Source organism: Monocercomonoides exilis (assembly GCF_001643675.1).
Source record: "Monocercomonoides exilis strain PA203 chromosome Unknown scaffold4-2303458, whole genome shotgun sequence".
NCBI lineage: Eukaryota > Preaxostyla > Oxymonadida > Polymastigidae > Monocercomonoides > Monocercomonoides exilis.
In genome coordinates, this window is record NW_027150549.1 from 1,746,107 (window position 1) to 1,763,522 (window position 17,416).

Here is a 17,416-nt window from a genome sequence, read left to right on the forward strand (position 1 = left end):
CTCAATCTCCATTTGAGAATTGTGACTCAACAACCCTGTCAAAAAGAGTCTAAAATTGCGAAACAGCTGACAATGATGAATTCAATGGCTGGCTCCCTCTCATTGCCCAGAACAAAATTGTTGCCAGCAATGGAACCAATACAGATGTCTGTGGCAGACCCCAACAGACTCCATGTGCCACCATCGAGTATGCCCTCACTGGCTTCATTTCCCTCCTCAAAGAAGCATCCCTCACCCTCTTCACCTCAACATTTGTTCATCTTCATGCACTCACCTTCAGTGCGATTGATACCAAAATCACAGGAAACGGAACAGATACCACCACCGTCGCCTCCAGTGGTATTTCTCAACCATCTTCTTCTTTTTCTTTTTCATCATCATCTCCTCCTTCTTCTGCTGCTGCTAATGCTTTTTCTCAAAAATCTTTTTCCTTTCCCCTCTCGTCTTCCCATTCTCGCCTATTCCCTTTTCGGTAGCATGTTTTCAACATCAGAGGAATGTGCGAACATTGCTTCATTTTTTTTGCTTGAATGAAGTTCAGTCGCACGACTTCAATGCTTTCATCATCATCTCAAACTTCTCCCCATTTATCGAAAGATTGTTCCATTTCACATTCCTCCTCTTCATCGTTTTCTTCCTCATATTAATCATAAGCCGCTTATCCAAATAACACATCCACTAAATTATATTCCTTATCTCCATCTTCGTTATCATGATTTTCGTCTTTTTTTCCTCCTCTTCTTCTGCTTCTTCTGCTTCTTCTGCTTCTTCTGCTTCTTCTGCTTCTTCTGCTTCTTCTGTTTCCACTTCGTTGAATGTTGGATTTCCAGCAACCTCTATCCCGATTTCAAGTACTCAGACGAAGAATTATTCATCCTCTTCTTCGTCTGTTTCACTGCTGAGTGTTCCAACTACCGCACTCGGCAGATCACTCAAAAAAGGCAACAGGTTAAAAGCGCTTGCTGCCTTCAAGCGGACAGTCTGCATGAAAACACACACAGGCTCAAGGATTGCTTTACCAGAGTTCAAATCAGAAGTGCTGGGACTGACAAACAAGATGGGAGGAAGTGGAAATAACATAAATAATAATAATAATTATAGCAGCAAGAAGAAGAAGCTATTACGTGTGGGGATGTAGCAAGTGCCGCTGAATATTCCACACTGAAGGCCGCCGAAGATGAAGAGGAAGCGAATGATGACTGCGATGGGGTTGAGTCAGCAGAGGAAAAAAAGCAAAGGATGCACAAATGCAAATGCTACAGCGCAGAATACGAGGCGTTTTGAATCAATTGTTGTAACATTGGCGAGTAAGAGGATAGTTTTGAAACAAAAAGAAAGTGAAAAAAGATGAGAAGGGGAAAAGGAGATAGGAGAAAGAAAAGGAAAGAATTATTTCTGTGTTTGATGAGCTTCCATTAGATGAATTGGAGTATGGAAAGCAAAGAGGAGCATAGCGGAGATAGAAAGCGAGCGTGAAAGGGAAATGAAAAGCGAAAGGAAAAGTAATTAGATCAAAGGCAAGCCCGACGTTGAATTTATATGATGCGCTGAGTGAGCTGCTTTCGAAAGAGCTGGAGCTGCTACGTGTGGCAGATGGCTGCATCGCCTTTGACTCTTTTAAGTCTGACATGAGTGAGAAAAGTGGAAGAAGCAGAAGTGACACCGATAAGAATGAATATGGCGAGGAAGTGGATGAGGAGGAGGAAGAAGAAGAAGAAGACGTGGAGTTAGACAGGATTCTCAGTGCAAAGATATTTTTGACAAGCACACAAGCCAGCTGGCAGACACCGGAAAAGAGCAGATCTGTTTTTGAATATGACACCTCGAACACAAGCAACTCAGCAAAAATGAGAGAAAACAGCTCAGTCGAAGCAACATTTATAGCAGCTGAGATGAAAGAGAGGCAGAAGAAGGAGGCACTTACGAAGTTGAAGAAGAACATACTGAAGCTGACACATGGAAGTACTATTCCTCTAACCAAGCCAGTCTTCCTTCTGCTGCCTTCAAATCTTGTTCAGGAAGAGGAAATCAAGGCAAAGACGCTCAAAAGAAAGATCTGGCCGAGAGGGAAAGTGAAGAACATGTACTATTTGTTCGAGATGAAGAGAGGAAAGAGTGAGTGAACGGAGAAGGTGCAGCAGACACTGAAGAAGCAGAAGAAGACAGTGAAGATGATGACAACTACGATAGCGATGATAGTGACGTTAGTGATGATGAAGACAGTTTGTATTTAACACGATCTGTTGACACATCAAATGCCGAAGAAACAGACAAGGCAGCAGAAAGAGAAGAATACTTATACACACTCCTTGCCCTGCGCTTCACTCCCAAGCAGCGAAAGACGCTTTCATCGATATCCCAAAAGAGCAATCAGAAGAAGTAGCGTTTTGTTTTCTCACCCACCTCAACCATCTCCAGTGGAGAGCTTAGTCCGACCCCTCTGCAGATTTCTTTTCCTTCAGCCAAGTCCACGAAGAAAAATGGAGAGAAAGAAGAAGACGAGAACACAATTGGATCAGATGGAGGCAGAGAAGCGCCGCAGAGCCCGCGCAGAAGACACAGCAATCACAGTTTGGCGGCTGTTTCTGTGTCACGAAGACATCTTGTCTTGTCTGCCATTAGAGCAGCACTCGGCAGAAAATTGCAGGCACATCTCAGAGCAGCTGCGGAAAACAGGTTTGCGACGACTTCTTCATGAGAGAGTTTGTCTAGCCAGACAGGCATGCCAATGCAAATGGAGAAGATGGAGGAGGATGAGCGGATGACTTTGGAAATCCTTCTGTGTTTTGGAGGAAGTGCAGACAGAATACAGGGCTGAAGAAGCTGTTTGTGCAGTCGATGCAGCAGATGGGGCAGAATGAAGGCGCTGCTTTGTTTCATTTTCTTTGAGAGGCTCTGTTTCATCTTTTCAACTAACTTGGATCGCCGCAGCTTCTGAAGCCCACTACGATTCCATCATCTCATGCAGGGGCAACAGGGGGAATATTGGCGAATGATGCGAACTTGTTTCTGAATCTGCTGTGTGGAACGAGGCTGTTCAGCTTGGGAGGAGAAGATGCTGTGAGAGATGCACAACTGGTGGAGAACATGAGAAAGGAGATGAATGTGTGGAGAGGAGAAGGAAGGGCAGCTGTGGAAGGAGGGGACGAGGCAAGAGGCACAGCTGAGCTGTTCTGCGAAGAGAGGGGAATTTACAGTACTGTTCCTGATGTGCAGAACAAGATCAATAGAAAGAATGATGAAAATAACTTCTCTTTGTTTGCAATGGAAAGAGAGTCATATATAATCAATGCGAATATTCTGCTTGACCTGCTTTTGTTTGCTTCGTCTGTCTTTTTCGAAGACCAACAACTTCTGCTGTCTGCTACCGAAAATGAATTTTTTGTTTCTCCGCCGAGAATAGCATGCGCTCCATTCATCGGAGAAACTCAATTCGAACTGACAGATTCAACACACACAAGGTTGCTCCGCTGGACGTTGAATAGCCACATAAAGAAGAGCAATATCCGATTTTGCCTTCTTCTCTCAAGTTTTCGTGGGCGCCTCTTGTCTACATGCTCCCTTTCCAGCTTTCTCATCCACTCACTCCAATCGTAATCACTTTGCCTTCAAAGCTGCTTTCAGCATCTTTCACTTCATCTTCGTGTTCTCAATACCTTCTCTGTTCACATTTTGTGTCGCTTCTATTTCCATTTCTCAGTCCATGTCATCCTCCAGCACAACACCTACCATCATCTCATTCTCCACGCAGTCACTCATCCCTTCTGCCGCCTCGTCCAATCGACTGCTGCTTCGTCTGCTGGCAACGCGCGCTGCACTCACTGCTGTTGTCACCACTGCTTACCGGCTGATGGTGAAGGATGTCTTGTTCCACGAAATATCAACCATATTCGAGACACACCATGAACAAAAATCTTCTTCTCCTTCGATGTTCATTTCTGCCTCTCTCATCCAGCTTTTGAAGGTTGTTGGAGCTGCATTATCACAACAATCCACACCTTCTGCTTTATCTTCTGCTGTTCAGCAAACATCTGACTCTCAGTCAACTTCATTGGCATCGAATATAACAACAGATGCACTGGACCTGAGTGGATCTTTAAACGCTGCTGCTGATGGAGCTAATGCAACTTCCGTTGGCATGCGATAAATGCATCAGGAACAGCAAGTGGATGAGGAGGAGAACTTCCCTGTCGGATGAAGATTGGCCAATTCTCAGCTATTCTTCCGCATCAGCTTCAGACAAGCGTCACCTCCTCTCAATTTCCTCTCTCTTCTCTTTCGACATCTCCTTCTCCTTCTCCATCTTCTCCGTCATTCACATCAAAAAATTTTCCAACCTCAGTTTTCCTCCCTTTTCCTTCGACTCATTCTCTTCCACTTCAGCTTCGTAAACGGGCATCTTCTTCTTTTTCTTTTCTCCCCCATCTGGAGCAATTCCTGAGAATTCAACGACGCGAAGTCTATTTTTTCAAAATTCTTTCTTTTTTTCAAAGGATATTCTTTCATCTTCACCTGCAACTGTCCTCCTTGCTCTGCTTTTGTCACAGCTACCATCTGATTCATCATCGTAGTCATCATCATCTTCTTCTTCTTCTGATCGTATTTCTTCATTTTTTGCATCTTCATAAGTGATAATAGCAGAAATAAAAAAGAATGGAATTTATGAAGAAAAGAAACTAATTGAAGATGAGAAGATGATTGTTTAGCGAATGAAGAGAATGAAGATAAAGAGAAAGATAAATTTATTAAAGACAGAATATTATGAATGGAATTTAGATTCAAAAAATTGAAGAGATTTTAAAAGAAAAAAGGATAATATGGAAAAGGAGAGAAGTTGGAAGAGAAGACTTCAACGAGCAGTAAAAGAACGCTAAAACGGAGAACTAATCAATTGTTATTAATCTAAATCATTTCGTCTGCTGCTCCTTTTTCATGGGTGTACTTAAGCACAGCAACAAACAGCAGGGAAGGGATGTAAGATGCGATGCTTCGGAGAGCTAATCGATGGTTGGGAAGTCACTTGGAAGTGCCAGAGAGTGCGCAGTCGCTTTGTCAAAGCGAGGCAATGTTAATCTCACAGAAGTCAGAGCTAATGATGATGCTGCAGGCAAAGGTGACATTCGTGACAGGCTGATCTGTTGCAGGTGAACAAGCAGCGGTCGACATGTACACAGTTGTTCTCCTCTGAGCTGGTCGAAAGAAATGGTAGTGAAAAAGGAGAGCATCATGCTGAAGAAGCTTATTTACTTATTTAAAACAGAAAGATGAAAATATCACGCTGAATCATTCAGTGGATAAATAGTGGTGATGAGATGCTCAACGAAGAAGCTGATGCTATTATTGAAAAACCAGCAGAGGCTAGGCAGGACGTAGGGTGGAGAGGTTGGCGCGGGAGAGGAAGAGGGAGGAAGCGTGAACAGCACGAATAGCAGGGCAGGAGAGGTGGAGGGAATGGACAGATATGCTGGAGAGGCGAAGGGTAACTTTGCAAGCACAAATGAGCATTGAGCTGAAGTGGATAGGATGTTTTGGAGAGGAAAAGAGGGAGGAGGACACAGCGAGGGATCCGTCGAGGAAGGAGAAGAGGGAAGAGTGAGCAGATGTGAAGGAGGAGTGGAAGGAGAAGTGGCAGTTGGTGAGGATGCAGGTGTTGAGAAAGGCGACAACAGCAGAGCATCTTAGGAGGAAGACATTCAGATGTATAAAAAAGACGCGGAAGAGGATGGAAGACAAAAAGAGAGAGAGAAAGATGAAAAAGAGCAAGTGAAGATTTTCGTTTGATGGAAGCTATTTTTGTGCAAAAAATGAAAATTCACAAATTGTATTGTTCAATTTTTTAAAATAGTGATTTTTTTTTATTATCATCTATCACTTCTTTTGACGAATAAATCTACAAAAGTTCTTTTTTGTATTATTTGTTTTAAAATCGAAATAAACTACAAACTGTGAATTTCTTGTAAAATATCCTGCATAACAATCATATTTTTGTTTTTGTGTTTTCGATAATTGTTTTTTTTCAACATATTTATTTGGATCCTCAACATCTATTTTGAAATTTCTTTTCAATAACATTATTTAACATTCTTCATTTAAGAAATTGATTTATTGAGTATTGAAACAATCATTATTATGCTTTTCAAACAAGATAACTTATGTTTAATAAAGTTTCTTGAATTTTCGAGTTTTTTTTTTTGTAATTATTTTTATTTTAAGATATTTGTAATAAAATAAATTGGAAACAAATTAAAAACAACAAATAATTAATAATGATAATATATTAAACAATTTTTTTATGTAAATATTAATGAAAATTTTCTAATAAACCCCACCCTTTATGAAAAATTATTATGATCAAACTTCGTAATTTTTTATGATATCAAAAAAAATCACCCATGTTATCGAATCAATCTGAGTAAAAATGCAAGTTGTTTATATTTGCATTGATGCAATCCAATTTGTTATTCAACATAAATTCAATTTTCTTTATTTGCGAATTTGAAAAAATGCTTATCATTTCATAATTCATAAAATTCAACTTTTCATCAATATTTAACATATGTTAAAACATGTGGATAACTAAATTGGAAAGTTTAACAAACTACGAATGTCATGATGATGTGTTTTGAATCGTTTATTAGTGCAAAAGAATTAAAACAGTTCAAAAAATATTTTGATCCTTTCGATCATTAAAAATATTTGATGAAAACAACAAAAATCATTACAAAAATAACATTAACTGTTTTCAAATAATATAAGAATATTATCAGTTTTCAATTTTTGCACATTTTAAATATTTGTTCTTTATCTAAATTTTCGTAACTCAAATGAACTCAGTCAATCTTAAATGAACTCAGTTTATTCAAATGAACCCGATCTATTCTAATAAACATGAGTTCATTTGAATAAACCTGGTTTATTTGAATAAAAAAAATCTATTCAAAATTCATCTATTCATTTTGAGAAAAATAGGGTGATTATTTTTGAAATCATATCTTTTTTCTGGGCGTTGATTTTTCAAAGATAGAAGGGTTTTTGAAAGATACATTTAATTCCATAGAAAAGAAGCATGATAATTGCTTTTTTTAGCGAATGAGTTTACCGAATTTATGATGAAAATGTTTTCAATAAGCCTTTTCACTTTTCAATTTTTATTTAAAAATATTCAAGATATATTTTTGAACCTTGAATTATGATTGAAAAAATATGTTTTCAAAAATAATCACCCTGTTCAAAATGTATGTGTGCGTGTGAAAATGTGTGGTTGGTAATAATTATATTAGAAATAATATCTTTTTTCGTTGTGTTAATAATTGAATTGTTTTTCATCATTCACGAGATAATTCAATCAACTGTTTCATGTGTAACAATTGTTTCAAAAGTTATTATTTGTGATGAATAAATAACAAAGTTATCTGTCATTCTAATCTTGTCAATTCGGAGTTCAATTACGAATATTCATGTCATATTTTCGCACAGAAAATTTTGATTCAAAAAATATGATTTCAAGAATAAAATAATTCACACCTGTGTGAATGCATGAATGTTTGGCATATGGGAATGATATGGGAGTTTTCATAACTTCTTGAATCATATTTTTATATAATTAATATGATAATAAATCATCATTATTCATGTTTATAATCATCGGAAATCCATAATTAAAACTTTCAAATATTTTTTTAAAAATGTCAATTTTTTGTTGTTATGGGTTGTGATAAAAATTGACTTATTGAAATGGCAATGCTGGATCTTCATATAATTAAGCCTCATCAGTTGGATATTGTTTTCACAGACGAAGACGGAGCGTGGAGGTGGTTTTACGAGAATGTTCTGAAAAACGAAGCGAAAATTTGCATCCTTTGCAGAAGAAAAATGATTATTCTTGAAAGAAAAAAGTTTTGCAGATATTTGTTCTGTTCAAAATGCAATAGATAGAAATTAGTATATGATGAAACAGTTTTCTCTGGGAATAAATTAGGGTTGGAAAAGATTTTTAGAACCATTTTGTATTATTGGGGATGCACAAAAATAAAGTTCATTTCGAAAATGCTGGGAGTGGATTGAAAAACTGTTGGATTTAGGTGTTGCATAGTCAGAGTTTCCCACATGGAAATTTGGAATTTGCATCAAAACCCTATAGGAGGAGAAGGAAAAGTGGTTGAAATTGATGAGGCTGTGTGGAGGAGAAGAAAATATAAGATGGTAAGAAGAAAGGAACAAATTTAGATATTTGGTGGGGTTGAGAGGTTGAAGGAAAGTGGAGCTGGTACTCGTTTTGTGAAAGTTGCGCCTTTCAGAAAGAGGTGAACTCTTCTTCCAATCAAATAGAAACAACTCGGCTTCGAACAACAATTATGAGCGACAAGGAGAAAGCATTCTGCACTTTGAATCAATTCGATAAAACTCATAAAACTGTTTTCCATAAAAGAAATTTTGTTGATAATATTACAGGCGCATGCACTAATACTTCCTTGAGCTAGTGAAGAACATTGTGCAAATCATTTCCTCTAACTGTGGTGAAAAAATCGTTGGTTGCAGATTATTTAGCTATGTTACTGGTAAAAACTTCTTTGAAATTTATTTTTCAAGATATTTCACCTACTATCGTTAAGAATAAAGCTATGGAAAAGCCAGCAGAAGATCTTGCGGAAGAGGAAGTCGAAGTTGAAGATTCCGAAATCCCTCATGTTGAAGATATTTTGGGAGATGAAGAAACTAAGGAAGAATCGTCAGGTCTCGAGACATAAGAAGAAAAAACTTCAGATTATGAACCAATAACAAATTTTTTTTTATTTTTTTTATATTTTTCATTTTTCATCCACACACATTTCCGATGATTTTTAATATGAATAATGATGATTAGTAATCATGTTAATTACAAATTAATATGTTTTAAGGAGTTTTGAAAAATCCCATATCGTGCACTTATACCAAATGTTTGAATGAATGAACATAACTTTCAAAGATTTCTTTCAACTTGTTAATAGCTTTTAAAATTAATTATGAATACTATTTCAAAAATGCTCATTCCAAAAGAGAAAAAGAACTTTTTAAAGTGTATATTTTTCTTTTCATAAACTGATTTGTGATAGTGAAAACGAGAACATTTCTAACATAAATGTTTCGAGAAACATCTTCATGGAAAAGGATTTTTGAAGTCATCAACAGCCTCAGTTCATTGTGAGTTCAAAAATGATCTCCAACATATTGATTCTAAATTGTTTTGCTCCACACACAATTCGTTTCATTTATGAAAAACCATTCTTTCCTTTTTCCAAAACAAATGAATAAGAATTGGAACAATACAAAGACTGAAAACTAATGTTTCTTTTTTTCGGTTTTCTTTGTGTTTCAATAGATATTAACGATCACAGAAGGATAAGTCAATCATTTTTTGTTCAACATAAGAAAAACTTGACAACCGAGCAGAAAATTGAGCATATTTTGGACATTTTGACAGAAGATATTCGACTCAATGCCCATTCATTGTTCTCAGTGAACATGTTGATTTGGAGAGAACTTTTCGATTTCGTTGCCAGTCAAACATTTCTCAGAAAAAAAAAGAAAAAATCAAAGTCATATCATCCTCCTTGGCATCTTCTAATCACACAAAAAATTGAAAGGTGTTGGTTGATTCATGAAACGAAAAATACAAAAGTGACAGAAACATGCAAAATGGCAAGTTTTGATTCCCTGAAGAACATACGCAATGGTGCAGGATTCTCACCCACAAAAAATGACACATCTGGAGATACAACCTCCAACCAGCTCTCATTAACTGAAATTGTCAACGAATAAATTGTTCAAAATAAACAAAAAAGACAAATTCAACAAAAAACAGAAGCAAAAAACTATGTTATACAAACAGTATTTGAATGTTAAAATACATACATACACACACACTCAAAACAAAAAACGAAAAATGAATGAAAAACATTGATTTGTGAATAACAATGAATAAACACAACACAAATCACAAAACATTCACAAATTAAAAACAACAGCTTTCTTCAAAACAAGCATCAAGTTGCTTTCTTTTTCATTCATCGCAGCAATAACTGCTTTGTTGCTTTCGTGTCTTTCTCTTCTCCTTCCCCTTCATCACCATCCCCAACGTCATTTCCATTGTCCCCATCATCAATAATGATGCTTTCCTCTCTCCCGCTGTGTTCATTTTTCCCACCTTCCTCTTCTTCCAGGTCAATCGCATCTGACACTGTGAGCATCTTCGCCTCTGCTGGAAAATGCGCAAAAAACTCCTTTTTCAGCTCGCTCAGCATCGGCCTCCCCTCCCATCCAGGCGAAAGGCACACACCAATCAGCTTCCCATATGTTGTGTTCTCCACCACATCCAGCCGAGGACGCTCCCCCTTCACAATCTTGTCTCCTGCTATCCCCGCCTCATACTCCCCAAACGGGATCTCCAGCGTCACACACTCCCACAGCATCATCCCAATCGAGAACGCAACCGACTGCTTTGTCGCACACATCTTCCTGTTCATCAGCAGCTCCGGCGCCTTCCACCGCTTGCACTCATCCCGGTTGTCTTCACAGTCCTCAAACGCTGACGAGGGCGGTGGCGAGTCGGTGAACCTCTCGCTCATCACTGAAACATTCGATGAGGAAGACGAAACAATGCTCAGCGAAGAGATCGACGATGAGTCCGAATCCTCTGACGAAGAGGAGCAGTCTGAGTGGAGCGCAATGGCAATGTCCATGTGCTCCGAGAACAGCACAATGTGCGGACTCAGATTCTCCAGAGACGAGAGAGGATTGCTCATCTCATCGAACGAGTGCAGAGCAAGATTCGCCACCCAGAACAGCACCTGTGCTCCTGTCACCTCCCGCTCCTCCACACTCCCAATTGGCATCTCCTTTGTCTCATTCCTCCCATGCAGCAGCATGAAGAACGAGTCTCGCAGATCAAGAATCAGCTTCTCATGAGGAGACGAACAGTCCATCGCATCCACCAGATTCGACATCGATGATGTGGTGGGGCACAGACTCTCCGATCGAACAAATGTGGATTCTGTGTCTGAAGTGTCTGTGGTTGAAGTGGATGAGATGGATGGTGATGGAGTTCTTTTCCTCGTCTCTTCCTCATCATCAACCTTCTCCAGCATCCATTGAGGAATCTTGTCTGAGTCTCTCCCCAAAATATATTCTGTTGAGCCACTCTCAGATAGAAGATGCTCAGATGACTCGGAGTGTCCCAAGCTTTTCTCGTACACCCTCTTCTTTATCCTCTCTTCATTCTTCTTCTCAGTCTCCCTCTCCGCTCTTCTCCATTGCTCCTCTGGTGACATCTCCATCGTAACCATCTCAAATGCCTTCGGATCCTTCTTCACTGTATCATTCACAATCTCTTGCAATTCCTCATTTCTTTCCTTCACTTTCCTCCACCTAACAATAAATGCAACTGCGACAATAAGAACCATCAAAAACAAAATAACAAGGATGATAACAACGAGCAACCAATAAGATTTCACTCCTTTTCCTCTTTCAACCACTTTATCATTCAGATAATTTGGTTCTGTTTTGTTCTTCAGAATCTGCGGAGAAGTCGCAGCCCTTTGTTTTCCAAACAATATCATCACAAACACCTCTGTTTCATCTCCGATCGTTGAAATATTTTCTGATGGAATCACCCCATTCACTTCCGTTTCTGATGCAAAACCATCTTCTTCAAAAGGGTATGTCTCAACCAACTCCACATCCCCTGTTTTGCACACAACCCTGAATGACAAATCACATGGCACAAAAAGAGATCCCTCGAATTTCAAAACAACATCGCTGTCCTTTTCTTTCACAGACACCTTGTCCAGAACTGGAATGAAGAATGGTGATGCTCTTTCTCCTGCTATCCCTCTCAAATCACATCCATCATTCAGAATCCAAAGAGAAGAATTGTCTTTTGCCCCATCACCCCCTTTCACACTCACAACATCCAATTCCCCATTCCCTGTGCAGATCACATTCCTTCGAGCTGATGGGTATCCCTCAATAAATGGATTGTTGTTCTCAAACTTTCCATTTTCAATCTTCACACTTCCTCCGCTCACCCACAACCCTCCATTCTTTCCGTTTCTGATTGTTGTTTCCCTCATCTCCACATTGCTCTTCTCAATATCAACCAACGAGCCATTCCATTTGCACAATCCTTCATTTCTTTCACTTTCTTCATTTATTCTCTCCACATCTTTTTCTCCATCAAACACACATATCTCAATCCTCACATCCTTGGAATTCTTAATCTGCATCATGCTTCCCTTATCCGCCGAATTCACACACTTTCCAAATGAGCTGTTCAGCACACTCACTTCTTGCTCAGCATCATCCATCCCAATTACACATCCATTCAACAACAGAGTCACATTCTCAACTTCCATTTCTTTCATCTCCACTTTCGCTTTCCCTCCAACACTCACAACATCTCCCTCACATTCGATATTCGATATTCTTGTTTCATCAATAATCACATTCTGTTCTTCACAAAATGAAAGCACTGCTGTTGTTGAATAAATATCCCTGAATGCTGAATCAAATATCTTCAGCTCTCCACTTTCCACACTCACAATTGAACTGTTCAACTTCATATCCTCAACTGTTGTTGGGGAAGAGAAGAACACACAATTTCTCATCTCCATTGAACCATTTTTCACTTTCATGTTGCAGCTGTGTGTTGACTCAAATCCATCTTCAAATTGGAATGAGCATCTCTCCACTGAACATTCATTCACAAACTCCATCACACAATCCTTTTCAGCCGATTTCTCAATCTTGGAGTTCAATTTCACAATTGCCTGTGTCTTTTTGAATGAACTCACAACCAGATTTCCAATCACACATTCCTTCCTCACAAATCCTTCTCCATCAATCAGAATCGCATTCATCACCCCTTCCTGGATGTGATCAGCCCCACAGTTGATGCTCACACATGGGTTGCTCTGAGCTCCACACTGCCTGCTGTCACTCCCCCTTCCATTCACAAACACCTGTGCCGAATAATAGAATGTGATCAGCGGAATCAGATCAACATCAATCTCATTCATTGCATCCCTCCCACAAATCGAGTTGTTCGAATTCAATGACTCCAGGCTCAGATCCAGCACAAACAGCCTTTCATTGATCTGCGAGTCGATCGACTCGCACCGGATGAACACATCCTTCCCCACATGCGCATCATTCATCATGAATCGCATCCCCTCCAGCCTCACCCCAAGAGCCCCAAATGCACCTGCTCCTCTGCCCTTCGGGTCAAGTGCATCAATCATCAGTCCTCCTCCCCTTCCCTTCAGCATTGAGCACACACACATCCCGAATGAGCACCCACCCACCTTCACCTCCGACTCTCCTCTCTTCAAGCACACTTTCAGCCCTCCTCCCTCTTCGCTCCTCTCGCTCATGCACTTCGTCAGCACACACCCTTCCATCACACACACAACCCCAACTCCAAACGAATCCACACACACCACACACGATCTGTTGCCTTCACACGTGATGTTTGCAAACGATGACCCATTCACTCGCAGCATCGTCTTTGCCTTTTCATTCTTTTCATCCTCTTCGTTCCCTGCTCTGCCCCAATGCAACGCCTCACTCAACGAGATCAAGCTGCAGCTCGCTGCCTTTGTGTTCGAAATCGACACATTCACCACTTCAACAACCTCAACCCCTGCCGCAAATCTCAGGAACCCTCCCAGCAGGATGAACTGATCCAGAAGACACTCCTCAACCCTCACTGTCCCGCCTTCAACTTCCATCAAGCAATATTTCGTTTCAGCTGATGGATTTCCACAAACAAACGAGCAGTGCCCAACTGACAGGCATCCACTCGACGATAACAATCCCACAAGCGACTCATGCCTCCCCAGCTCACCTGCAAGATCAAACGACACATTCTCTATCGTCAGCCTCACACAAGATGCAATCACTGCTCTTTCCGCTCCTTCTGCATTCCCTTCCCCAATCCTCACAATCGTTCCTCTTTCTTCTCCCTCAATCCCCATGCTCGGTCTTGGAAGTGGTGCTGAAGACGGAGCCAACAGCGAGATGGTGTGATTGATGCAAGAGAATCGCCTGATCCTGATCGTCGTTTCCTCTGTCTCAAGTGGCGAATATCTCAGCGATATCAAGTGATCAATCGATGAACATGGTGCTTCACAAAACCCACACCCACTGAAGTCTCCTCCTCCTTCTCCATCAACAAACCCATCCCCACTCCAGTTCCTCCACAAATACACAACCAGCGGAATCACATATCCCTCCTCGCCTGTCGTCTTCCTCTCCCATCCACACAGCTCATCAAACCATTCCAACTCCTCTTCCTTTATCTCCCATTTCAAGTGCTCCTTATCCACAATCTCACTCAGATCCCATCCTGACACAAACATTTTCTTCCCTTTCCAGGCATCGCATCCCTCAAATTCCATTCCTTCCATCACAAATGATCCCATCTCATCTGGCAGCTTCACAAACATCCCTCCTCCAATTCCTTTCCCTCCCTCATCACTCTCCTCTGATGGAACAACACATCCCGATAACTTCACATTTTTCATCTCCAACATCCCTCCCTTCCCCACTGATATCTTCATCCCTCCTCCTTTCATCCCACTTCCGTTTGAACACACTGATGACAAATTGCATTCCTCCAATTTCACATTCCCATTATCCTCCATCTCCACATTCAAACATCCCCCATCTTCTCCTTTCACTTCCACATCACTCATTCGGCTGTTCATAATCTCCAATTTCACTCCATTTGTGACCACTATTGGCGATTTTCCATTCATTGTCACTCCACTTTCCATCACAAATCCATTCACAATCAGTTCTCCTCCCTCAATGTTTATCACATTGTATCTTATCTTTCCGTCAATCAATGCCCCACTCTCAAATGACACTGAACAGTTCGTCATGTTGAGTGTTGATGATGTTGAATGAATGATTGCACTTCTCCTTGAATTCAGCTGATTTTTCACAACAAATGAAAGTCTGCTCATTGTCAGTGAAGTCGAACATCCAACAAGCCAATCTTGTGTGTCTGATCCTCCATCACTTACATTCACCAGAATTCTCTCTCCCTCTTCCAATGATGTTATTCTTCCTGAAATGCTCACATCAAGTGAAGATATAGCAATTTCATCATTTATTGATGAATATGTGACAACTTCAATTTCATTCACAGTGCTGCTCAATCTTGAGTTCGCACAATAATCAATTGTCAAACATCTGAATCCATCAAATCCACAATGATTGTGGTCCCTCCCAATTCCTCCACTCCCATCAACAATCACTTTTGTTCCCATTGAACACAAATACACAAACAATGGAATCACTTCATCTTCTTTCCCATCCTCACTCCCACACAACTTCAGCACATCTGATGGAATAATATTTGACTCAAAAAACCCAAATGAAGTTGCATCAATTTTTGTCTCCAACAACACTCCACTCACACAACAAACAAACATGTCCTTCCCATATGAAGCTTTGTTATTCTCCCCAAACAAACCCTCTCTTCCTGATTCAATTTTCAACGAACCATCTCTGCTCTCTATTACAATCATTATTCCTCCCCCTCTCCCTTCACTTCTCCCTTCTGAACTCTCCCCTGAACCCTTCGCCTCGCACCCATCAATCACACAGCTCCCATTCACAGCCACTTTCCCACTGTCTTTCAAGCAAACATAGATCCCTCCCCCATTCCCTTCCTCACACACACACTCCTCGATCATCACACTGCTCACAACAAATGTCTCCCCATCATCAACAGTCTTTTCCAGCACAACCCCATTTCCTCCTGTCCGACTCACATTCCGAATCGTCACATTCCCCAGCACCCTCTCTCCCAATGCCGATCCGCCAGACAACGGCTCTGCAAACACAGGCCGGCTCACTTTCATGTTTTTTATCTCCACATCAGCCATCGACAGTTGCGACAGCGGCACCACAAACACTGACGACGACATCACATAGTCTCCTGAAGAAACACTCGTAGTGATCACAACATCCTCCAATGAGAGTGACCCACTCCCATCAGATACCACAACCACACTCGGCGAAGGATTTGCATTTGAGTTGCAATCAACCTTCAAATGGCTCATTCTCAGATGGCCCGTTGTCACGCCGAACAGCGCTTCTGTTGATGAAAGTGCCTCAGTTCCAATCGAACTCTTCTCTTTTCCTTTCCCAATGACCGAAATCTTCTTTGTCCCTATGTCTATTGATGTGACTTCCTTTCTGTGATTTCCTTCCATGAGTGTGACCACCAAGCTTGTCTGTGCCGTGCTGAAACCAACAGCAACGCCAACGGTTCTGCACGCATTCGTTTCATTTATTCCGCACAGCTTGTCTTCTATACCTCCATCAGCAGCAACATAACGATAAAGAACACCTGTCTTCAGCCACTCCTTCTTTTCTGTGTGTTGAAATGAACCAGATCCTGAACCATCATAATTATATGAATAGCACACTCTCTGATTATCAGTGTTGGTTGTGTAACATTCATAGAATGGATTTCCATTCAGAAAAAGGATGATTCTTCATAAATAATTGCATCATGACCATATGGAGTTGAAGTGGTTCGGCATTTGCATCCATGGAAGAAGAGAAAAAAACAAAAAATTCCATCAGAAGGAATTGTTGTTTGATTTGGATAGAAAAACAATCCACCTCCATTTGAAGATGCGGAGCATGATATAAAACGAATGCTCCTCATTTTGAATGCAACAGGAACATTTCGACAATACAGCCCTCCACTCCAAGTTGATGCAAGATAGCACAAAGTGAAATTACATTGAAACAGATACGAGTTCTCTCCTTCTTCATTTTCTGTTCCGATGCATTCTGATCCAGAATAACTAAAGTTATCTAATCTCAATCCTGCTCCGTCGAATTGAGCTTTACACTCCATGAACTCACATCTGCTTATCCAGGTACACAATCTTATCCCACCAACAAACACGCCTCCTCCTCCATAGTGATTTTTCGAGACACAAGCATTAAATATATTATTTTCCATTTGCAAAGATTTGATCAAATAACACATGATCCCTCCGCCACGACTGAATGCAACACAATCATTAAACACGCAATATGTTACAGAAAGATCAACATTCACCAAATTAAACATGCATATTGCCCCTCCACATGATTTTCCATCATCAAATGATTCATTTCCTCCAACTGTTTTTGACCCATTCCATTCGCACCAGGTGAATGTGTTCTGTCCATCAGTTGTCTCGTTTTGTCGCCCTGGATGTTTCTTATCATCTTCGCTTCCAATGAATTCGACATTTCGTGTCCGGCAGCACCCGACAAACGAGGTGTTCGAGGCAGTCAAAGAGGCCATGGGGTTGTTGAGGGAGGGGACAATCCCGCCATCATACACATCACACACCGATGAAAACAAGCA

At 40.5% G+C, this 17,416-nt stretch overlaps 5 protein-coding genes across 5 annotated transcripts; 4 read left to right on the forward strand and 1 right to left on the reverse strand.

The window, feature by feature from the left end:
• Positions 1–712: 712 nt before the first annotated feature.
• On the forward strand, positions 713–1,284 carry MONOS_16037 (uncharacterized protein; the record flags this gene model as incomplete). The annotated part of the gene is made up of 2 exons (XM_067868944.1): positions 713–979; positions 1,102–1,284. The coding sequence occupies 2 exons, from the start codon at positions 713–715 to the stop codon at positions 1,282–1,284; spliced, it is 450 nt and encodes a 149-aa protein (XP_067734851.1).
• A 344-nt stretch (positions 1,285–1,628) lies between these two features.
• On the forward strand, positions 1,629–2,123 carry MONOS_16036 (uncharacterized protein; the record flags this gene model as incomplete). The annotated part of the gene is made up of 1 exon (XM_067868943.1): positions 1,629–2,123. One exon carries the CDS (start codon positions 1,629–1,631, stop codon positions 2,121–2,123), a length of 495 nt encoding a protein of 164 aa, XP_067734852.1.
• A 132-nt stretch (positions 2,124–2,255) lies between these two features.
• On the forward strand, positions 2,256–4,147 carry MONOS_16035 (uncharacterized protein; the record flags this gene model as incomplete). Its single annotated transcript, XM_067868942.1, has 3 exons — positions 2,256–2,702; positions 2,932–3,461; positions 3,718–4,147. The coding sequence occupies 3 exons, from the start codon at positions 2,256–2,258 to the stop codon at positions 4,145–4,147; spliced, it is 1,407 nt and encodes a 468-aa protein (XP_067734853.1).
• Positions 4,148–5,004: 857 nt separating this feature from the next.
• MONOS_16034 (uncharacterized protein) lies at positions 5,005–5,429 on the forward strand (the record flags this gene model as incomplete). Its single annotated transcript, XM_067868941.1, has 2 exons — positions 5,005–5,144; positions 5,303–5,429. The coding sequence occupies 2 exons, from the start codon at positions 5,005–5,007 to the stop codon at positions 5,427–5,429; spliced, it is 267 nt and encodes an 88-aa protein (XP_067734854.1).
• Positions 5,430–9,579: 4,150 nt separating this feature from the next.
• On the reverse strand, positions 9,580–16,106 carry MONOS_17028 (uncharacterized protein; the record flags this gene model as incomplete). The annotated part of the gene is made up of 1 exon (XM_067869907.1): positions 9,580–16,106. The coding sequence occupies one exon, from the start codon at positions 16,104–16,106 to the stop codon at positions 10,044–10,046; it is 6,063 nt and encodes a 2,020-aa protein (XP_067734855.1). The 3' UTR covers positions 9,580–10,043.
• Between the last annotated feature and the right edge of the window lie 1,310 nt (positions 16,107–17,416).